We start from the raw sequence: 24,771 nt of genomic DNA, 5'->3' as shown, positions 1-24,771 counted from the left end.
TGAGCGGGAGGAAGCTCTCTAGCAGACACACTCCAGGCTTCATAAGCAGCACTTATTTTCTAGCTTTCCAGCAGACTGCCTTTTGGCATGAGCGGCAACCCCTTTTGTGAACCTCCAGCTTGCCAGGTGCCCCAGTTAGATTTTGGAACTTGCCAAGACTCCACAATCTCCTGAGACAGTTACTTAAAATAAATCTGCACATATGTGCACACACACACACACACACACACACACACACACACACACACGCATGCACTCATACACAATTGGTTCTGTTTCTCTGGAGAACCCTGACTGATACAGCATCCTATAAACTGGCAGAACTGGTTGAGATGTAACAAACATGTCTGTGCCTTTTTCCAGTCAGCACATTAACTGAGGAGCATGGACTCGAAGGGTGAGAGCCCAGGATCTGAAGGCAGTGGCCCTGATTCACGTGTGAGCTCTGCTCCTTCTAAGCCCTCTGCCTAGGATAGGGCTCCTGTGCTTGAGGAGCAGATGCTCAGATGACTAGAGCATTGTCAACCCCCAGCATTTGAGTTTCTGTTGCTACTGCAGCAAATTATCACACATTCAGGGCTTAAAACAAGATAAATATATGCTCTTACAGTTCTGAATGTCAGAAGTCTCAAACTGCGATGCCAGCAAGGTTTCTGGAGGCTTTAGGGGAGGATCTATTTCTTGTTTTTCTTAGCTTTTAGAGGCCACCTCATTCTTTGGATCATGACCCTCCCCCACTTCCTTGCATCACTCTAACCTCTTGCTTCCATTGCCACATCTCCTATTACTCTTCTGATCCCTTGCCTGGCTCTCTTAAAAGGATGCTTATGATTACACTGGGCCCAACCAGGTAATCCAAGATGATCTCCTGGTATAGATATCTTTAACTTAATCACACTGGTAAAGTCTCCTTTGACATTATCAGGTGACATTCACAGGTTCTGGGAATTAGGACATGCATATCTTTTGGGGGAGGATGGGGCATTATTCAGCCTACCACACCTGGTCACCAGAGATCACTGGATACAGATAGAAGGGGAGATAGGGGAGAGATGCCAAGATTTCAGAGTTGGAACTTAAAACTATTTTGCTATTTTGTTTCTTTTTTTTTTTGAAAAGTACTCAACCATTTGCTGAATGTAGAAAGTTACAACAAAGAAATGCTTTCTTGGCTGCTGAAGAGACAAATATGTGTTGGACTGTTATTTTTCTTCAACAATGCAAATTTTGCTCCTACAATCATCACAGAGTAAAGCTCCTTCACCTGAAAATTAAAATAACAAAAAACATGTTTTCAAAAGCATAATATTCTAGTCATTAGGTACACAGATCTAAGGAGACTCTTGTTGGCAGCTTTACCAAATATTTCATTCAGTCTCTTTTAAGTGACTTTTAGAAGGAATTCAAACCTTTGAAGATGGACCCTGAGAATGTCCCTCAACTTGTACAATTCAAGTACTGCAAGTCCATGTCATTTGCATTCTAGAGTATGTCACCCCAATATAAATTTTAGAAGGGTTCTGTGCCCTCAAAGGCTGACTGTCATTTTGAGAGAATCAGCCACTTACAGGGCTTTTTTCTTGGCTGGATGGATAGTGCTAGGGAACTTTCTCACCTCTTTTTTTTTTTTTTTGGTATATTGCTGTATCTCAGTTACTGTCATTTTTGCTTGGTTGATTCATAGCAGAGAAAACTTAGTTTTGACTCCATAAACAAAAGGACATTGAATAAAAAGCTTTTCAAAAATCTGAATGTTCAATTCAATGTTCAATAATTGTTGGGAAGTCTGTAATAATTTCTTTTTTTAGTGAAGTGTATTGATATACAATATTATATTGGTTTCAAGTATACAGCATAGTGATTTGGGAAGTCTGTAATAACTTCAACCAGCTAGCGAAGACTCATGGTCTGAGCCTGACTGATAGTTAAAAGTATTCACCCAATCTTCGGGACCCCAGACTTACTCACTCCTGTCCGGGGATGGCATTCTCCTAAGCCCCAGCTGCCTTCAGGTACAGGGCTTCAAATAAATACTGGAGACTTGGTTTAGACCTTAAGGAGGTTTATCTTCCCCATTCCAAGGACACTTTACTATACATAATTATGCCTTTGCTCCTCTTCCTTCTTCCTGGCACCCTCTTTTTCACTCTGAAGCTCTCATTATTTATCTACTTGGGGTTGTCCTTGGTCAGCCAGTCCGGGGCCCCTTGATGAAATATCCCAGTCAGTTCGAGCCTTGTTGGAGATCTTCAGCTCTGTTACTTCACTGTCCATTTCTGTGTTTTCTTTTCTTTTTAAAGCTCGACTTGACTGCTGGAGGAATACTTTCCTTTCTTTTAGCATCAAGCGAACTGCCATCATGCAAAAGGAGGCCAACCATGTCATGGCGCCGTCACGGTGCAGGTGAGACCTAAGAAAAGGCTGCTGCCTCCACTCCACGTTAGGGTGGAAAGAGCAACTGATTTTTCTCCTTTATACCTGGTTTCTGGGAAGTCTAAGAAGACTTGTTAAGGATCGGTCTCAGCACTTCTCAGCTCTACCCCTGTGTATCCTAAATACTTTAGGTTGACACATATAAAATTGCTGTTTTTGCAGGTCAAAAAATAGTTGACTATTCAACTTCCTATGATCTAATCATTATCAAGCTGTACTTTGCATCTTGCTGGAATGACATTAAGAAAAAACAAGCCTTCCCTCTACATTATTGTAATCTATAAAAGAAGTCTGACAAAGATGGATTTGAATTACTTACAGACAACTAAATAATTGTCAAATGTATTTAATTTCCTTGGGCAAACCTAAGGAAATGAAAAGAATACAGATAGGTTTTAAAGCAAACCTAAATTTTTGTTTATGAATCAGGAGACCCAGGGTAGGTTAAACTCCTTCATAGGCTAATGTTTGAATTCCTACCTCTTGAAAATCTTCGACAGAAATGAAGAATGAAAAAATAATTAGGTGGTAAAACATTTTGGTGGGAAAACTAAAGGCGATAAATTCATTTGGGTTTTGAAAAGGCCAGCATCCCTCACTGCTGGGGAGAAAGTGTTTGAAGTGGGTTTGCTATCGTTAGCATTTTAATGATGTCATTTTGATTATGCGTGTAGCCTGAGGTTTTTAAACATCTGGTGCCTTTTGTAAACCAAACTAATAAACAAATAAAAGCTTCTCATAGCAACGGCACAGGACAGCGGCATTTCCCAGCAAAGCTTTTAAAAGGCCTCAAATCGCTTGGCAACATGCTATTTAAAGGCACAAGAAAACTTGTTGGGAAACTAGTTCTCCCTAGTTTCTTTGACATCAAAATTCCTCATTGCCACCAGGTCCTTGGATGCTGTCTTGATTCATCTGCCTGTTTTCTCCCTCCCTCAGTTCCATTAGGAGGATTTTTCTTTACACAGAGAACATCTCACTTTGGAAGTGGAGGGCATTTTCTGCAGCCCAGGCTCAGTTTTTGCATGTTAGCCAGGCCATGAGGCTGGTTGTCCTGATATTCACACCAGGGCACGACACGGGTAGTACACATCAGGACTGAAGCCCAGGATTGAGGTTCTGCTTGGGAGATTCAGATTTGAGGGTCACCAGCATTAAAATACCCAAGAAGAACATGTCTCAGGAGGAGAATAATGCGTCCTTTTTTGGGAACATCCACTCCCTTCCTCTACCCATCAATCCCAAACTACTGTCATACACTGTGAGGACAGTTTTATTTTTCTTTCTTGATTGCAACTATAACTGCTTTACTGGTAAGGTTATCACAGACCAAGTAGATGGGATCAGAAGGTCCAACTTGAGGGAGAATTTTCAAGCAACTTTCAATGTCAAATTTTTGTGTGAGGAGAGAGAGCAATTGCTAAAATCCTATTTAAAAGTTAGTATTCTATGGCTTATTTTTTTGGTCTGGATATAATGCTGCATAAGAGAACAGTTTGTGATTTTCATTTTCATAGAATGGAATCAGAGATCATGCTAAGGAATGGACTGAAGGCAAACTACTCCTGGTCAGTAAAGAGGACACAATAAGCTGAGAGGTAGAGTTGGTGTCACATCAGTAAGGGCATCTCTGCCTGAGGCCCGTCCCCTCCCTTGCAGAACAGAGGTGGCCACACTCTGTGACAGCAAAGCAAAGAAGAAAAGACGGAGCTGGGAACTGGAGTGCAGACAAGTCATTCTCTGATTCCCAAGAATGGCTCAAGCCCCCTGAGAAGTGAAGGAGCTAAGGACGTTTCTGTGTTAAGATCCTCTGGCCTGCTGGGGGTTCCATGGGTAGCAACTAGCCAGTAGCCCTGAGATGCAACAGGGACACTGACTACCTCAGAGCTATGGACAAGCCCTAGAAAGATTCTGCCTTGGGGAGAATCAGGAAGAGATTCTAAATTTAAATCTGAAGACCAAGTTAGTGTAATTTTGAATTAAGAAAAGAATTCAGAATCTCATATTAAAGCATATGTGTCTTGGCCTGGAGCTCATGTCCATAACCAAGGCACCGACTCTTACCAGCTGGTGTCATACCCGACAGGGAAGAGCACAGCCTCTTTGGGGCAGAGCTTGTGGCGCCTCTCACACGGACTGGATGCACTGCCCCTTGAGCCTAGGGCTCTGTGGTCCGGGATACTTTTGCCTAGAATAAAAGGTTCTATAGTCTCCCTCAGTTTTAGTTATTTTCAGCTCATATTCCAAATTTTCTTATCAAGTCTCTCTCCCTATTTCCATGGTCCCTCCATCATATTCCATCCTCCCATCCATTCCAGCCTACTGCAGTTGCAGGCTTCTCCCCACTGTTTTACATCTCTAGGACTAGTGCTAGTTAATCTTCCTTGAGCAACGGAAACAGTCCTTCCTTACTTATCTATACTTATTTACTGATACTGCTATCAACTGTTATTCTTTTAAAAAAGTACACTTTTGATTATATGAAGTGGAGACAAACAGCTATATGTGATAGAATGACGGTATTGTCTGTAAGAGAACTATATTTCTTTTATATATAGGTTAGATTGCGGAACATAAAAAGTATTGAATGAAATAACTCAACAAGTACCCAGATGGACTCTGATTTTCCTTCATTCCCAAAAAACACAAGTGATGTATAAGGATACTGTAAGTTATGTTGAAACTATAGTTACCAGCAGGCAAGCCATCAATAAAATGCTGTATTCGATTGAATCGACAGTACAGTTTCTTGAAAGTGGGAAAGGTGGCTGTCCGCATCCACACAATGAAGTCATCATTGATGAAGCCGTTGCTGCCTGGATCCTCTTCGTCCAGTTCATAGGCTTACGCCAGGATGGGGGCTTGGTGGTTCCTGCGGGAAGAAAACAATGGATGTGGTTGAGAAAAATGATCTACCCCCTTCAGTCTTCCTTAGAATGTAGAGAATGAAATAACTTCTGCATTCTTAAGGAAGATAAATAAAAATTAGACTTTTTAAAAAAGTGTGTGTATGTGTGTAAGCTACCTGAGTATGTAGCCTTTAAAAACAATGGTTATAAAGACTCTAAGGAATTGCTGGGGCAGGAGGAATGCTGATGATATTGACATAGGACTAAAAAAAGCAGAATACTAAACTATATGTATATTTTGTGTTCAACTGTATTAAGTGCATATAAAGCACTGGAAAAATAGTCGGGCAAAATGACAATAGTGGCTGTATTCAGTGATAGCATCACAGGGAATGTATTTTCTTTAACTTCACTAGTAGTCTAAAGAAAGCAAATTAAAGCCAGATACCAATTCATCTAAAACTTGGTTAATATTCAAAGAAGAAAAGAGTGACGACCGTCAGTGATGCAGTGGAAGTGGGAACTCCCGTGGACAGCCGGTGGGTGTGTGAATTAATAACCTCTCCGGCAATTTAGGAACATGCACCAAGAGTGTTAAAGTATTTTGCATACCAGGAGTTCTATTCCTAGGAATGCATTCTAAGGAAATACTCATGCGCGTGATGAAGACTGTGTTACATAGGGAGTCAACGTAGCACTGTGCCAAAGGGCTCAGAGCTGGAAGCAGGGAGGAGGACATGGTAAGTGGGAGAGGTCTGCTCTGAAGCCAGGCCGTCTGGTAGGTGTGGGTGCTGTAGGAATGGTGGAAGCACGAGGCGGCTGGCCAGTCCCAGGGGAGTAGTCCTGTGTTTCCTCCGGTTCTCAAGCTTCCTGCTTTACCACAGTGCGCATGCCTGTCTCACTCTACAGCAGATTCTTGACTACAGTGTCTTCTCTCATCTGTTTCTCACTGGCATTTAACACAGTGCCTGGTACATAGTCGGGGGTTCAATAAATGCTTGATAGAGGGATAAGTGATTCCAATTAAAGCTGACAGAAGTTGATAATAAAAACTTCATTAAATTTTAAAGAGACAACAATAGAGAAAATGCTTAATGAACTTTTTACTTCTATAAAACTGGTTCTACTATTTGTAGGATCCAAAATGCTAAATAGGGAATTACTTTTTCTCAACTCTGACAACCGACTAAACTATTTTATTCTAAAAGAAACCGGTCCTGTTTTCTAAGCTTGGGCTAAGGCGCTTGTAAAAGCATGTGCTAGGTTTGGGTGGATTAATCTGCTGATGTATGCATATACACTTTAACTTTTTCTGGAAATAATCCTTTGTTGGAGAAACTTCTATGCAAATACCATGCAACTCACCTATTTGGCCTTTCCCAAGACTTCAATCACTGTTGTTAGAATATTTTAATAAAAATTGAAATTGCCTTTGATGCCTGCACTGTGAACCTTAGTTCTTCTCTACTTTAGCCAGAGCTTATGCCCCAGAGTGTCTTATGGGCCACTGGCATCCAAATCACCCAGTGAGCTGCTTAAAAATGCAGGTTCAAACATGCCCTCCCCTCCCCACCCCTGATTGCACCCCATCCCATGTCTCCAGAGAGTATGAGAAGCCTGTTCTAAAGGCACCAACTTTTTTCATTCTCCAAGTTCAGCTGCATCATTTGTATTCATCCATCCATTAAACAATAAGTATTTCTTGATTGCTCACTATGCATCGAGCACCATGTATCACTTACACAAAACTGCATAAGATCTAATCCCTTTCCTGAAGGAATTCAGACTAAAGTGGAGATGCCAGGTATTCCAACAGCTAATGACAGCGTAATGTGGCAGTGCTTACCATACAAGTAAGAACAGAGTGCAGAAGGAGATGAGAGAAAGCCAGGGATACCCTTTGTGTTGTGTCATAGGCCTGTGGTTATGTGTTAAGATGGAACAACAGAATATTACCAAATTCCTTTTTAAAATTAGGAATTCAGTTTTACAGTGACCATACACGCCAGTTTGCCTAAGACAGCCCCTGTTTATGTCGATTTTCTGTCATCCCATCTGATTTAGCATTTATCCCAAACAAATAATGTACATATAAGCTCATCCTTCCAGCTTCTAGCCATGGTCTTGGCTAGTCGTGTGTGAGATACCCATGTGCAGTAAATGGAGGGCTTGCTTTAACATGTAAATAATGAAAGAGCAGAGACCCTTTCAGCCTAAACACCATATCCCTGTGACCTCTGCCAGCTGCTTGACACTCTGGCCAGGCCAAAGCCTCTGTCCTGGCCTGTGAGATGCATGAAGCTGCCAGGCTACACGTCAGTAGGATCAGTGGGAAACATTGGAAATTATAGGTTATGCTATATGTACATGCCGTGGTGTGGGAAATAGATGCTGAGCAGTCTTGCTGAGAGTATTTGGAAATCTCTTCCAATGGTAGTTTTGTTATTTATTATATAGTGTAAATATACAACTATTTTATTTTTTGCTATCAATTCTTTACTTGCTAGTAAGTCCTTTTAGCTGTGAAGAGCTAAAAAATGGAACATGTATGTTTAAAGCAAAATTAAGTACAGTTTCACAAGGAAGTTGATGAATGTGAACTTGCAATATTGGTTGACATTTACCCTCCACTGTGGGAACCATCATGATGTCAATGACCACATGCAAATCAGAAGACATAAATCTGCTGAAGAACTTCAGAATCTACTTCAAAAGATTGCGGCTATTTTAAAAAGAGTATATCCAAAGACAATGCTTTACCTCATGTAGTTACAGAAGGGCCACTTTTAAACCATTATGTGAGCATGACTTTTCACTTAGCTCAAACGAGTTTCCTTCTACTTTAACTTTTTTACCAGAAAGTTATTTTTGTAATCAAAGGAACATTTAATGTATTAACTCCATTAGCACAAAAGGAATTTTGTAAACAGTCAAGTGAGGCCAGTTTTATATCAGCGTCTTTGATGCTTCAAATAGAAAAATCACGTAAATTAATTGTATAATGGCTTGGTTTTTTTTGTGTGTGTGTTTGATTCTTTATGGAATCAAAATAAAGCTTTTGAATACTCAATCTTAAGAATATTAAAACTTTGATATTATAAAAAATATAAATTCAATTAAAAATTCAGCAATCAAGTATACATTTCTTGGTTTTGTAGTGATAACATAAACATAAATTTGGTAAAGTAAAGTATCAGAGTAAAGATAGCTTTCTTAGTAAACTGAGAACTTTACAGAGAAATGTATTTAAAATTTGTTGTGGTACATAGATAATCCACAATTGTATCCAAATAAGCTACAATATTTTATTAATGAAAAGAAGAGCTGTAGTTGTCAAATTTAAATATTTTTGTATGTTCACAGTTAGAGAAACTGAATGGCAAAATTTTTATAACACGGATATTAAATTAAAGAAATGTTTCAGCCTGGTAACGTGTGTAACAAACCAGAATTTTAGAAATGTTTGAGCCTTTAAGGGACTATTTTGCATATCAAATGATATGTCCTACAGTGATTCTGAACTAGTTTTGGTAAATGAGCCTTCTAACTTTTGGCTAAATTTTGTTTGAAATAGTTGAACATTTTTTAATGAAGTGTATGTCAATATAGAGTGCCAAAGAACTTTAGCTTTTGAAGATTCAGTGAATTGTAATTAGTGAAAACCAAACTTGCAAACAAGAAAATACTGAAATTGACATGTAAAAGTAAGAGAATAATTGAACATATTACATAATGAGAGTTCAAAATGTGTACAAGGTTTCACTTATTTGTGGAATATAAAAACAAAATGAACAAAAAAGCAATAGACTCAGAGACAGTGAGAAACTGACTAGTAGCTACCATAGGGGAGAGGTTGGGTTGGGTGGGGTGGGGAGGGAGAGGGGATAAAGGGGCACAAAAATTCTCAGTCATAACATAAGTTGGTCACAGCCATACCAGTACAGCACAGATAATATAGTCAATGATTCTGTAACATCTTCCTGTGTTGACATATAGTAACTGCACTAGTTGGGGTGAGGATTTAATAATAAAGGGTAACTGGTGAACCACTGCATTGTATCCCTGAAACCAATATAAGATTGTACATCTTCAATAAAAAAAATTAATTTAGTAATACATTCAAAAGAATCACAGATAGAAAAAATGTGAAGTAAAAAAGTGTTTATGAAAATATTTGGGTTACAATACTAGCATATTTCAATACAAAAAAAATTGAAAATGAGAATATCTTCCATTTAATAAAATTGGCTGTGAGCGCATAGGTATACCTTCACACCTACATTTTCTCAATTAAAAAAAAACATTAGAGCCAAAAGGGAAGAATCTAAACGAGTCAACAATTTCAAATTGATTAACCATAAAACACAACTTTAAAAATGACTGTAGATAATTTTGTGAAAAAATTAAAAATAGTACTTTAATAAAATTTTTTAAATAATAAAAAGAATACATTCATTAGAAAAATACAGGGACATGTAATGAAGACAGATGTGGCCAAGAAACTCATTAAAGTATGTGACTATGTATCCAGAATAATTATTCTTCTTATGTTATCTTTTAATGGTTTTTTGAAAAGTTGGTTCAATGTACACAGATAAATTATTTTAATTTTTGAAAGAATTAGATTTTTAAAATAATTTGTAACAAAATTATTTTATAGGTTCACCAACATAGGAATGTCTATTTATTGATCTATAAGTGACAATTTCAAATAATGATATAACTAGTTATTCTAGTGCCCCTTTCACTTTCAAAAGTGCACCAGTTTGGACAATAAATCACATGGTCACCCTGATTATAGATGAAACCACAAATTTCTTAAAACACTGCCTTTTTCCTAATGGTAAACTGGAAGGAACCCAGGCACCAATCATGTTTGTTTCATGTTTCTGACAGGTATGAAATGGAGGTGCCCACAGGTAGGGAAAGTTAGAACAAATGTAGGTCAACAAAGAAGTAAAGAAGAAGGAATCGTAAACAACTCCCTATACAAAAAACCCAAAGTTTCTATAAAAAGATAATAATATTGAGCTAATGTATGGATCTTACCTGCAAATTCACTAGAAAGATTAATGGAACTTGGATTCTGAAACTTGACATACTTATCTGTCCACCATGTAATTCCACTCCTTAGCATTGGGACTTTGATATGTATAGATGAATTAAGGTTATATGAAAGGATAATGGTATCTGTAAGGAAATTAAAAATTTTGTGAGAGATGCAAGCAAGAAACTTTACCTTGCTGGTTGTGCTAAGTATCGCACTAAGTAAATACTGGAATACATTTTAAAAACATTTTTTTGAGGGTAATTTATATTCTGAAAAGTACTCAAATTGTGAGTTATCACAGGGGATCCATCCACCTAACTACCAGAATATATTTTTAAAAGAGTGTTCGCTAAAGATCATTTGGTTATCACTTTCATATAGTAATGTCAGTATGGAAAAGGCTTCTTTTTAGATTTTCTTGCTAGCATGCTGAATATCATCTATCAAGAGTAAAATTTTGTGATCCTAGGACTGAAAGGGTATTCAATTATACCACAGCCTTTATTCAATCAAGCAGAGCCTTAAACTTGGCAATGGTTGTAGATATAGAGGGAGGCAGACTGAGACAACCACTCGAGGGTTACTGTCAGAATGGTCGGTGCATGAGGAAGAGTAACCATTCAGTTGGACCAGATTCATACCACGGCTCTGAAGAGGGAAAGTGCTCCTTTCCAACGGCAGTTATCCTGCATTCCCAGTCCCTTCAATTAATGCAGGAATGAAATGAACATTCCTATCTTGTAAATTTGAGTTTATTTTGGGCTTATTTTCCCTCTTTTAGACTGGAAGATTCACCTAGTTTAAAAAAAAAAAGAAGAGTATTTTTCCAAATTAAGGCCTTACCTTTATATCTGTACCCACCAGTTGGCTATTACTTCTGGACAGAATATATCGGTAGAGGTGCTGATGGAAGCCATATAATTTGTAGTACATGTAAACATTACCCTGTAAAGGAGGAAAGCAAGAAGAGTAAAGAAAATTCACTAGGATCTTAATAAATGTGGACAGGAGTTTTTAAATTAGAAGTACTATAGAAAAAATTGAGAACTGAATATTTCTTTATACAAAATAGCAAACCAAGAAATAATTTGGAATGTTGGGAATTCCTGGTCTATACAAAATAAGTAAAATAACTAAATAACTTAAAACAATGTTTTGTAAGGACTATTGTGGTCCTGTCTTGAAATTTTTTATAACTGGGCTTTGTATTCATAAAATCTAATCTTACAGATACTATTTCCCTGCAGTGCTATGTTGCCTAGGGGATGCGGTGGGCAGCAAAAGTCACATGTCTTCTAAGCAAACCCATGAAACCTAATTTAAAATTGGAGCCACATGTAATGTTTAGGTGCATGTGCATCCTGAGCATGCAAAAGGCATGAGACTCACTCCTTGAGGCTTGGCTCCAGGTGTTCTTTTTATTTCTAGGACCTGGCAGAGTACCTGACACCTAGTACTTGCTCAAGAAATGGTGAACCACTTGTTATGGACAAGAAGGTAGAATAATTTGCTGATTTTCACCTTAGCCATAAGTAAACTTGTTGCCATGAGAGAGATGCCTTTTCGTGTAGCTGCCATCATGATGCTGCCCTGTCACAGGCCCATCATGCTTGTATCACTATGGTAACACACGAACGCCTGGAAAGTCTCCAGGAGGACTTGATATAGATGTTACTAACAGTGCACATGATGCACACGGAAATGTCCACTGTGATCATTTATAATTAATATACTACCTACCTCCAAAATACTTAAGGTCTGCATCAAAAAATTTGAAGGCCTTTTATTAAGTTCCTCCCATCTGTTTGGTGCTGTATGCAGTGCTAGAAATAACTATGCTTTTACAATTCCGAGTCAACTGATTGTCTTATGCAATGCAAAAACAGCATTTTGGAAAGGCTCTTGGCCTTACCCCAAGGACTTTTAAGAGGATGAGTGTGGAAAATGGGAGCTGGTGTCCAGGGCAGGCTGGAAATAAAGGTGAGTGTGGGCAGTTACAGAAAACAGGAAGGGCTGAAGAGCTCAGTTTCTTGCAAGAGAAAAGTCTCTGGAGCATTGAGAAGGGGAGATGCTGGGCCGTGACAAAGAGGCAGGCTGCCACATCACAGACGGAGCATGGGCGTGAAGGCGAACGAGCCAGGTCTAGCAGGAATGACCGATTACCTTTCCTCACCCAAAGAGGGAGCCCTTATTGTTGACCCATAACTATAGAAAATATGAAGTCCACAGAATGGAATTTACCATACATTTTCTTGGAGATAAAAAGAGAATTCTCTGTACCTAAAGTCATACATTCTTAGAAATGACAAAATAAACAAGCCAAGAATACTTGCACCGGGGACAGGAGGTTTTCAATAACCTTTCTGGTGATTTTTTTTGTCCAAGATTTCACTTAACATGGCATCAAAGACCATTGTCTTTTTGATTGGTTCTGAGGCACAGTACACTTTTACGGTGTTTCTTGTCTTAAATTCAGTGGCACTTTGTGCAGGATTCCTAGTTTATGGTAGAGAGTCTCTGGATTTGCTGCCTAGTGTGTGTAACGTGCTAATTGCTGAGCTGAAGGCCCTGTGGTTGCCCTAAGTAGTTAGGTTGGAGTTTTAGAAGAAAGCCTTTGTTTGAAAGGAATGGCGAGCAGCTGATAACACTTATTTGCCTTTAGGGTTTCAAAGGACACAAACAGATGGGAACTAAAGCCCTTGAAGGTTTTATCTCTCGGATTTTTTTTTCCAAGAATTTAAGCACTCTGAGCCCTCAAGAAGGAACCAACCCCGCTGACACTTTGCTTTCAGATTTCCATCTTCCAGAACTGTGAGAGAATAAATTTCTGTTGTTTTAGGCCAAAAAATACTAAGCAACACTAACTTTAACTTTGGGGAGCAGTGTGGTGAGTTGAGAAAGGCAAGAAAGAGCATAGCTGTAGAGAACTAGAGTTTCAACCTACAAAGGAAGAACACACATATAGCACGTCCCCCCCCCCGCCCGACTTTATGCAGATTTCCCTTGTAACTCAAGTACAACTCAGTAAGTAATTTTCTTACCACTTATATCTGACTTACAAAAATGATAAGAGCTGGCCATCACCTATACAAATGTATTCAGAATATTACTAAAACTAACATGCCTTCATGTGGGATCAAGGCTGAAATAAGAAAGGGACACATACAACCAAAGCTTCCCAGAGCACAAAGCCATATAATTTAGCATTTTATCTTTCCCCCATTCATTTACTCTTACAGTAAACATTTTCTGAGCATCTGCCATGTAAAATATACCATGCTATGTTTTGTGGAGGAAGCAAAGATTTTTATGTCCATTTAATAAACATTAATTGAGCACCTACAGTGTGCCAGGGACGATTATAAGTGCTTGAGATACAACAGTGAGAGACAGATAATAAACAGTACACACAATAAACTGTTAATTTATGTAGAATATTAGAAGGTGACAAGTACTATAGGAAACACTGAAATTCTAGCAAGGTAACAAGGATCAGGGGTATTACTGGGGCAGGGTAGGTAGGCAGGTTGCAGTATAAAATAGGCTGGCGAGTGTAGGCTTTATTGAGGTGAGGATTGAGCCAAGGCCTGAAGGAGACAGGGAGTTAGCCAAGTGTATGTCAGGCACAGGGAGCCCAGTGTGGCTGGAGTGGACGTAGGGGCGGAGAGTGGGGTATCAGGTCATAGAGGAAATGAGAAGCCAGATAGTGGAAGACCTTGTAAGGACTTAGGCTTCTTCACTGATTGGAAAGAGGAGCCATTGTGAGGAGTTTTAAACAAAGGAATGTCAACAGGATGTGACTTATGCTTTAAAAAGTTCACTCTGGTTGCTATGTTGAGACACAGATATAAGCAGGGAGACTGTTAGGAGGCTGTTTCTGAAAGCCATGTGAGAGGCGCATGTGGCACGGAGCTGGCAGTGGCGGCAGAGGTGGGGAGAAGTGGGTAGACTCTGGATGTATTGTGAAGGCAGAGCCAAGAGGATGGATTGGATGTGAGGTGTGTGAGAATGAAAGGAATCAAGAATGGCTTTCAACCTGAGCACCAGAAGGTTGGTGTTGTTTTCAACTGAGACTGAGAAGTCTGCAGGTGGAATAGGGCTTTCGGGGGCTGGGAGGAAAAGGGGGAGAAGTGGGTATTAGGAGTTTTAGAAAAGTTGAGCTTCAGATATCTACTAGACATCCAGATGGTGATATAGTAAGGCAGCTGGAAATACAAGTGTGGCTATTGGAAGGGGGTTTGGCTGGAGATAAAGATCAGTGTTGGCAACAGATGGCATTTAAAACCAGGAGGTAGAGGAAGTTTCCAAGGAAGCAAGCCCTCGCAGAGAAGGGAAGACTGACGACTAGGACTAAAGCCCTGTGGGTCTCAGCATAAAGCATCTGAGAAAAACAGGAGGAACAGCAATGGAACCCAAAGAAGGGCAGCCCGAAGGCGAGAAAGAACTCCGAGAGAGCGGGCTACCTTGAAGGCCGAGAGCTGTGCCCAGGACGAGGGGGTGATTGCCTGAGTCCAGTGGGTGACCCAGTGCAACGGACTAACTGCGGGATCTATTCACGCGGAAGTCACTGGTTTCCCTGAAATTCCACTGAGTGTTGGGGCCAAAAACCTGACTGGAGTGGGTTTCAGAGAGATTCAGAAGAGAGGCTTTGGAATAACTGACACAGACAACTCTTTTGAGGAGTTTTCATGCTGATGGGAGGAGAGAAATGGCAAATAGGTGATGGGGAAACTAGCAGAAGTGGTTTTTTTTTTTTTTAAGTCGGTGAAATATGCTGGTGGGAATGATCCACTAGAGAGAAAAGTTGATGATATACAAAGAGAACTGCTGAGTTAAGTCTTTACAAAGGCAAGAAAGGGTGGCATCTATGCACAAATGAGAGATACACCTTCAGCTAGGAGCACAATAATTCCCTTATGATAACAGGTGGGAAGGTTGAGTGTGCAGTACAAATAGTTGAGGGTGGGTAGTTGTGATGTGGTTTGTAAAGCATGCTCCCTATCCTCAGAGAGGCTCCTGCTCAGTAGGTAGAGGAAATGAGTCTGCAGGATATTACTCAAGCAATTTTAAGTTCATCAGAAAAGTGGAAACATGCTCCCAGAATTAGCCATCCCTCAGAGATACTGCGGGTTTGGTTCCAGACCACTGCAATGAAGTGAGTCAAATGAATTTTTTGGTTTCCTAGTGCATATAAAAGGTATGTTTACACTATACCACTATACCATTGTCTATTAAGTGAGCCTAAGTATTATGTCTAAAAATGTATATACCTTAATTGAAAAATACATTTTTGTTAAAAAATGCTAACCATCCTGAATAATAACTGTTCACAGATCACCATGACAAATATAATAATGAAAAGCATAAAATATTGCAAGATTTGCAAAATGTGACACAGAGACATGGTGTGAGCAAATGCTATTGGAAAGATGGTGCAAAAAGACTTGCTTATTCTTCAACGAACTATAGAAAATCATTCTAAAATTCATATGGAACCAAAAAAGACCCCGAATAGCCAAAGCAATCCTGAGAAGGAAGAATAAAGCTGGGGGGATTGCGCTCCCCAACTTCAAGGTCTACTACAAAGCCACAGTAATCAAGACAATTTGGTACTGGCACAAGAACAGAGCCACAGACCAGTGGAACAGAATAGAGAGCCCAGATATTAACCCAAGCATATATGGTCAATTAATATATGATAAAGGAGCCATGGACATACAATGGGGAAATGACAGCCTCTTCAACAGCTGGTGTTGGCAAAACTGGCCAACTACATGCAAGAGAATGAAACTGGATTATTGTTTAACCCCATACACAAAAGTAAACTTGAAATGGATCAAAAACCTGAATGTAAGTCATGAAACCATAAAACTCTTAGAAGACAACATAGGCAAAAATCTCCTGAATACAAGGGTGAGCAACTTCTTCCTGAATGCATCTCCTCAAGCAAGGGAAATGAAGCAAAAATGAACTCATGGGACTAGATCAAACTAAAAAGTTTCTGTATGGCAAAGGACACCATCAACAGAACAAAAAGGCATCCTACAGTATGGGAGAATATATTTGTAAATGACATATCTGACAAGGGGTTAACATTCAAAATATATAAAGAACTCACATGCCTCAACACCCAAAAAGCAAATTAACTGATTAAAAAATGGGCAGAGGATATGAAGAGACTGTTCTCCAAAGAAGAAATTCAGATGGCCAACAGACACATGAAAAGATGCTCCACATCACTAATCATCAGGGAAATGCGAATTAAAACCACAATGAGATAATCACCTCACCCAGTAAGGATGGCCAGCATTGCAGAGACTAAGAACAACAAATGCTGGTGAGGATGCAGAGAAAGGGGAATTCTCCTACACTGCTGGTGGGAATGTAAGCTAGTTCAACCATTGTGGAAAGCAATATGGAGGTTCCTCTAAAAACTAACAATAGAAATACCATTTGACCTGGGAATCCCACTCCTTGGAATTTACCCAAATAATACAACTTCTCAGATTCAAAAAGACATATGCACTTCTATGTTTATTGCAGCACTTTTTACAATAGCCAAGATATGGAAGCAACCTAAGTGTCCATCAGTAGATGAATGGATAAAGAAGAGGTGGTACATATACACAATGGAATAGTATTCAGCCATAAGAAAGAAAGAAATCCTACCATTTGCAACAACATGGATGGAGCTGGAGGATATTATACTCAGTGAAATAAGCCAGGCAGAGAAAGACAAGTGTGAAATGATTTCCCTCATTTGTTGAGTATAACAACGAAGCAAAACTGAAGGAACAAAATAGCAGCAGAGTCAGAGACTCCAAGAAGGAACTAGTGGTTACCAAAGGGGAGGGGTGGGGGAGGGCGGGTGGGGAGGGAGGGAGAAGGGGATGGAGGGGTATTATGTTTAGTACACATGGTGTGGGGGATCACAGGGAAAACAGTGTAGCACAGAGAAGGCAAATATTGAATCTGTGCCATCTTACTACATGGATGGACAGTGATTGCACTGGGGTATGGGTGGGGACTTGATAATATGGGTAAGTCTAGGAACCACATTGTTTTTTCATGTGAAACCTTCATAAGAGTGTATATCAATAAAATCTTAATAAAAAAAGACTTGCTTAATGCAGGGTTGCCACATATCAGCAATTTGTAAAAAATTCATTATCTTTGAAGCACAATAAAATGAGGTATGCCTGTATAAATGTGGGCAAATTCTTGCTGGAGACATGAGTGGAAAGGAGGTTCAAGGAATGCTTAGGGACATTAGGGGCTTAAAATAAGTGAGATCTTACAGGTGGCAGTGGGAGGGGAGACTTTCTGGGCAAAAGAACAGCAGGAACATGGAAAAGCAAGTTGGTTCGTTTCACAAGAGATTCACCTGTGCAAAAAAGGTGAAAAAGTAGCAGGGCTTCGAGTGGTTGAAGAGCAATCCAAAAGAGTACTTTTTTGGGGGTTGGGGGCTGGGGCCTGGGGAGGTGAACTTATTTTGCAAATAACAGTAGGCTTAAAGTAGGAGAAATCAGACTATCAGTGCAATTAGGTAGTTCTGATACTAGGCCAGGAGTGCCTGAACTGGGGTGATGCCAAGATAATGGAGGGGAGAGGGCAGTTGGAGAGAGAGGGATTGGAGAACACTGCCCACACATCAGAGGCCTAGATGAGAAAGGAGGGCAGGGCAAAGTCAGGAAAGAATGTTGAGAGTCTTGGTGAGGAGATCTTTACTGGGGGGTTTTTCAGGAGTTGATGAGTCTGGTTTGGGACCAGCTGGGTGTGAGGTGGCAGCAGGGCCTGGGGGCGGGATGCTCAGTGGGTCGCTCCAGAGAGCCTGCCCACGCTTAGACTCATAACATGCAGTCATCTTGAAATGGAAGAAGGGGGCCAACCCAGTCAGGGAGGAGGATGCTGTGGGCAGAGGGCCCTGGACAGAGGACAGGTCAGGACCTTTGAGGGGTTGAAGGAAACACATTTTCCACTTGTCTGATTACCAAGTAAGACTGTGAAGGCCCTGAAAGGCTCCTCTGAGATCTCCTCCTGCAAAGAGCATGATTGAGGGATGGCCCACCTGTGTGCTCTGCCATCTTCCTGTGTTGTACCCAGGCCACCTTCCAGCCAGTGGCTGAGCACAGCGGGGTCCTGAGGCAGGCTATTTCTGGGCTTGGCTGAAACTTTCTTGAGAACATATTGTTCTCAAGTTTCCTTTCCTTCTGCCCTTCCTTCCTGCCTCCTCACTCCTTTCTCCCCTTCCTTCCCTCCCACTCCCCTGCCCTCTCCTTCACAGGGGTGGGGCTGTGGTCTGACACCTCTCCTGGCCTCCTCTGGCTCCCTCCCCAATTTCTCTCACAGGCAGTTCCCCCAATAAATCTCTTACATGTCTAACCCTGTCTTGGCATCTGCTTCTTGAGGACCTGGACTAACACGAGACTTTAATCAGCCCAAGAGCAAGGACTTCTCTTAGAGTGTCTTTGGCATTTCTTGCAGAGCCCGACAATGCGGCCAAGAGTCACCTTGGGGATCAAGCAGTTCCAAGTGTGGAATGATTTGGGGGGACCCAAGGGGAGTCCCAACAGGTGTGTGACTGCAGATGAAATCACTGTGTGACCTTGGCCAAGTCACTAAACTTCTCAGTCCATCAATTTTCTCACTGTAAAATGGGACATTCAATGATCTCTACAGTCCTGACACTTAAGTAAAGTCTGCTTGATTGATGTTAAAAATTATGTTACAGAGTTCAATAGGTAAAGAATCTCAAAACGTAGATGCAAAGGAGAATAAAATTCTCAAGGAAAACAAAAAAGGCGAGAGTTGTGCATGAACTCAACACTTTGTAAGATCCCCTATCCTACCCTGCCTTATTGTTATTTTTTGAGTTTTGGAAAGCATTGGGTAGAAATCATGAACTTACTGCTAACTGTGAAAAAGGAGTAGATCAGCATATGGCCTAATTGAAGGCTCTTGAATTTCACATACCTGCATTGTCTCCAGAAGGTAAAAAGGAATAGAACAGGTGCATTCTTTGTCAAAATTAATGGCACTTTCCTGCAGTTTTGCACAATTTGCACATATTTTTAATTAATCTGTCAGGCAGGGAAAAGAACAATTATTAATTAAAAAGTTGCATGAGTACATATCTGAAAATTCAAGCCCTGAGTCCACCAATCTTCAAGCTCTCTGGGTCAAGGGCTTGGAGTTTGGGACAGTCTCCCACTGTGCAGAGTATTCCTGTGGGTGTTCAGGGAAGTGGGCCCTCTTACAGTTGTTTTTGGGGACCTGACAGCATTTTGCCACTGACCTGGAATTCAGTGTTTCTATTGCATATTTGTGTAAACTGTTGTGATGAAGCCTTGTGCTACGATCATAAAAAGATGTCATTAGGAGAGTATTAGTGTCTCATGAGAACTGGGCCTATGGCCCGAGTTTATTCAGTTTTATGAGGAAGTCACTGTTTTTCCATTTTACTGCATGGAAAATATTTATACTAATGAATTCTTCTACATGGCATCCAGAGGAAGTTATAAAAATGACTGAACATAGAAAAAGAATGTTCCTAAAATGTAGGGTCATTGATGTATGTGGAATAATTCTAATTTTAAAACATTGTATTCTGTTATTTAAAAGTTAAATCCTGTGAAAAATGGTATAGCGGGCCCTTTAAAAATGGGTAGTATGTCCCAAATGAGCAAATCCTGTGAGCTCTGGCTGAGGGACCGAGTGAGGTGAAGACGCGGCTGGACTGGGTGAGGGAGGGAAGCTCAGGGAGACGCCCCAGAGGCTGTGCGTTTCCCTTCTGCTTTTTCCTCATTGTGTTGAGTAATTAGAAAATTATGGGAATCGGGGAGGAGCGGGGAAGCAAGGGAGTGGCTTTCTCCTTGGTAAACTGCCAATGGGATTTAGGATTTTTTGGGAGAGAAGACTAACAGGAAAGACAAAAGGGATTTTGAATCCTTGCAAAGCCACTGGGAGTTTTGAAGCCAAATAGGCAAAGTGTTAATACTATATTAAAGATTAGTCAAAAGGCCACTTAATTGTACTTAGATGCTTAAATTCACTTAATCATTCTTTAAGTATAAAGCAAGGCTTGAACTATTATTTTGGAAAATATTGATACCTTTTCTGTTGGTGAAACTGCATTCTAATTTTTAAAAAAGCATTAAGGAACAGGGCTGTATTGTACCAGAGTTGGCACTGTGGACTGTGACTGAGGAAACTGGGGTCTCTAGTTCAGCCCGTCTCTGACTGTGAGTTAAATACGTGACCTCAAGGGCTCACATATTGTTCATCAGCATCATTTCCTCTAGCAGTTAATTGACCTGTGAGGTCACTGTACTGGTATATATTCTACGCCATGGATTCTTGTTGGAGTTCTATCAATGCAGACTTAGCAGAAAGAAATGTTTCATGGTCAAATGATTTTTAAGTAAATGATATCTAAGGTGCTTTCCAGAGCTAAAAAATTTATGAAAACATCTCTCTGATTTGCTGTCTTATATGCTGCCTGAGTGACCTTATAAACCTAAGCTCTACAATGACAGCAAAGATCATGGTCTGTTGCCCAGATAATTTTGGAGAGGCATGGATGACCGTTCTCGCTTAACGTGAACTGCTAAAAAGGGCCCTTCCTTGTTGTGTCCCAGGGCTCAGTAGAGGAAAGCCAGCTCAGAAGTAAGAAATCTGTGTTTGATCACACTGGCCTGGGGTATGCACTTCATCTTATCACCCAATATAATGAAACACTTCTATGTTCAAAGGAGGACTCCTGTCTGGGTAGTTTCTGGCTTTCTTGCATAAAAGCAAGTGTTAGAAAGTCCTGTCTAAAGTGACTAAAAAATAGTCAGTTGGAAAAATTGCCTAACATCGAGGTAAATGCAGTCTGTTGAAAGCTGTTTGCAGAGTGGCCTTAGCTAACCACGGTGTGAGCTCCCCCATCACATGCATGAGGTGACAATATCATCTAGCAATGGCTGCCTATTAATGAAGGCTGAACTCCACAGTGGGTGGGGATGGGTAACCAGAGGGGAGGAAGAGGGGAGGACATGGTAAAGGGGGAAGAACTAGAAAGGGACCAGAAAGAAAGGAGATGATGAAGAAGAAAAGTAAATAGGATACTGTTTGCAGAAATGATTATCAACCTTGTAAGCCATTACTTTGCTATTCCCTTCAACAAGGCAGGTTTAATTTTCTCCCGCCATTTTGCCTCTGCCACCTGGTGGGGATGGTGGTTTACTTGTCACAATGAGGGACTCAAAAGGACTTAGGGGCATTTAATGCCTGGGGAGATAAGTTGCTGGGAGCTGGGAGAAGGGGCAAAAAATTTAAGTGAAAGGCAATAGAGCAGTATGGGTTGGTAAGAGTGGATCTGAAATGACATTTTCTTCTTTGAAGTCCTATTTGCCCTAATTTATCCTTTTAATAAGTGTGTGTCTATTACATCCCAGACAATGTGCAAGGAAGGGGTGTGGATATGGTGAACAGGCAGCCATGGCTGAGCTCTCTGTTCTTAGCACACCATTAGCTCATTGAGGGCAGAAATCAACTCTTACCTTACTCATCTGCATACCCAACAGAACGCTTTGCCCCTTCAGACACTCATAAATGTTAAATCCGTGTTGACAGACTTGGCCTCCATCCTAACTTTGCCACTAGCCTCATGGGGAAAGAGAGCAGATCAGCTCTCCAGGGCTGCCTTCAGAGCGGAGGGTGCATGGCCGGGGATGGCCGGTGGTGCGCTCAGAGCCGATCTGAATGAAACATTTACCTAATTCGTTAGACTCAATGTGGGTATGGCTGCTCTGGCCTTAGAACAGCTCTCATATCTCCTCCCCAGACCAGTTTCTGAGATTCTCACCCTCCAACAGCTTGTTAATCAAATAAGGCAAAAGCCTGTGACTGAGAGGGTGTGCCCTCAGCTTAGCTTTTCTAAGTACTACTTGGCCTATTTTGCTTAGTATCCTTAAGAGGCCAGAAAGATTTGGGTTCTTGTCTCTCCTAGATTAAAGTTATGGTCTCAAAAGGAGTTTATTTGCAAAAGGGAACAGCTCCATGCTGGGAAGTGGAACAGAACTGAAGGCCTCTACCTTCAGCTCCTCACTTTTCATCCATTCGATTCATGGGTGTCTGGCAGCCATTGGGCCTTGATTCTCCTGCTACCTCCTCAATCCCCCACTCAGTCCCCTGCCAGCATTTAGGAAGCTTCTGACTTTGCCAGGCCCCTGTATGGAGGGCTGAGTGGACAGAGTGACTGACAGTCTTCAAGAGGGAAGAGGGATGAATAAAGCCAGCACACAGAGGGTGTCACCATCTTTACCTGCTGGCTGAAAAGAGGTGTTCCACTCTCATCTAGTTCCCTGTGCAGGGGCTGTGTTTTCAAGCTGACCACTCATTTATAGTCCCCAAACTGAACATGCTTAGAATTTGCATTAAAAATATAAGATGGGAAACCTCTATTTCCTTGATGCTCTTTGCAGACAATATAAGGACGATGCCCATGCCAAGACAGAACAGTCTTGTGACAAAAAAGCCAGAGAGGATTCTGGTGGCCGAGAGTTGCAGCCGGGAGGTGGGCAGGTGCTGCTGCTTCAAGGCAGTGTTGTTTGCAGTCTGGAAGGGCAGGACTGGGATGGCCTCTTCATTTTGGCCCTGCAGGTGACTGAGATACCTTTTAGAGGCATTTAATAACACTCCTCATAGTGACACCACATAATGGTAATATCAAGGTAAGAATTATGTGAACCTTCCTTTGTAGTTGCAAATTCTTCCTTTGCCTGGAATTATTCCTTAACCAAACCTGATATTCACAGGAGCACAGATCTCTTCAACCAACCAGTGCGAGGTTTATTTCACTTAGGCTGGCTCAAAAAACTTGTGCTAAATGCGACGCCCAGGAAGAATAGTTCCCAGCAAGGTCTGGTTTGCATAAACCAACATCTGGTGGCACAGGGAAGAAGTTACAATGGGCTATTTCTGGGAGGAGGTGACTAATTCAAGGCAAGCCCATTCTGATAGGGGGAAAGTGGATTTATCTTTAAGAAACTTGTCTAAATCCTTGGAGATTAATCCAGAAAATAAGTTAGGGCTGTCAGCTTTTTTCCAAATGTGGCTGTCACCTAACATGAATATAAACTAAATTAGAAAAATGCTCTCAGTTTACAGCTAACTTTGCCATTTGTGGTAATGAGGAAGGAGAAGCAAACAGGGATTACAGAACACAAATGTCTAAACAGTTTCCAATTTTTTTCACATGTAAGGAAAACTTTTCTAGAAAATGTAGATTAAAAACATCTCTAAATGTTTCCCAAGCACATGCTTTGGAGTAGCCCAAATGAGGCAAGAGAAAGGAAGAGGAATACGGTAATTGATTAAATTCAATATTGCAATATGGTATTATTGGTTTGGTTTTGAATTTTTTTTTCACTTATTAGAAAACCACTAACATTAATTAGGCTGTTAATAATTATTTCCCCTTCTTCAGGATTCATTTCAGATGTAGAATTAGGATTTTTAAAAAATTAGGGGAGTTTCTAATCTTCCTTTTTTGTTAACATTAGGCAGAGAAGCCATGCTGGACTATTCTTATGTTAAAGAAAGCAATGACTTTGGCAAAGGTATCAAGTTAAAAGAATACAGAATAAATGCAAATACTTACACAAGAAGGTTTCCAATTCAGAATCAAAGCTCCCTCCTTGCAAAATGGGGGGCGGGAAAAGCACAATACCAACAGGAACTTTTCAGCACATCATTTGAATCTGGCTTGGAGGTGGGGATGAGTATGGCTGGTATTAGACAACCTTGTGTGAGAGATGGCAGTGAACACTTCTGGTTCGTATTTGCTATTTGTTTTACTAAATAAACATGGTCAAGAACTTGGGCTTAAAAGGCAGGAACAGCCTATGAGATTAGATTATATGTGCAGGGTTGGCCTACAAAATATCAGGTCCGTTTGTAATCTAGGAACTTGTTCCAACATTGGATGGGATTATATTATATAGATAACACCAAGCAAAAGGGTCATTACAGTAACAAATCAATAAGAAGTGTATTTCTTAGGCTTTTTGTAAAATGCCAAAACCAAACTAACCAAAATTCCAAACTAAAAGGAGCTTCACAGCTAGTATGGAGGGAAACCAAACCAATAGGATATATATATATATATATATATATGTTTACATACGTAGAAAAAGAGATTTTAAGAAATCAGCTCACATAATTATGGAGAAGGTGGCAAATCCAGTCTTAAGAGCTGATGTCCCAGTTTGAGTCCAAAGGCCTAAGCTGCTGTAGAATCAGGAGGAGCTGATGTCCCAGTTTGAAGGAGATCGGACAGGAAGAGCCCACATTTCAGTTGGAAGGCAGAATTCTCTTTTACTTGTTGGGGGAGGGTTGGCGGTGGGGTGTGAACCTTTTGTTCTACTTAGGGTTTCAACTGACAGGATGAGGCCT

General features: G+C 40.6%; 1 protein-coding gene across 1 annotated transcript; it reads right to left on the bottom strand.

Annotated features, from left to right (window-relative positions):
• Positions 1-229: 229 nt before the first annotated feature.
• Positions 230-24,483, bottom strand: LOC118927859 (cell cycle control protein 50C-like). The gene is given in 10 exon segments (XM_057488566.1): positions 230-2,393; positions 2,396-2,494; positions 5,100-5,276; positions 5,279-5,305; positions 10,332-10,557; positions 11,176-11,277; positions 19,306-19,408; positions 22,424-22,581; positions 22,702-22,928; positions 22,931-24,483. Coding segments are annotated over 10 exon segments (1,425 nt in total). The 5' UTR covers positions 23,004-24,483; the 3' UTR covers positions 230-2,160.
• Positions 24,484-24,771: the final 288 nt, after the last annotated feature.

This window comes from Manis pentadactyla, chromosome 1 (assembly GCF_030020395.1).
Source record: "Manis pentadactyla isolate mManPen7 chromosome 1, mManPen7.hap1, whole genome shotgun sequence".
NCBI lineage: Eukaryota > Metazoa > Chordata > Mammalia > Pholidota > Manidae > Manis > Manis pentadactyla.
This window is presented reverse-complemented; position numbering and strand designations above follow the sequence as displayed.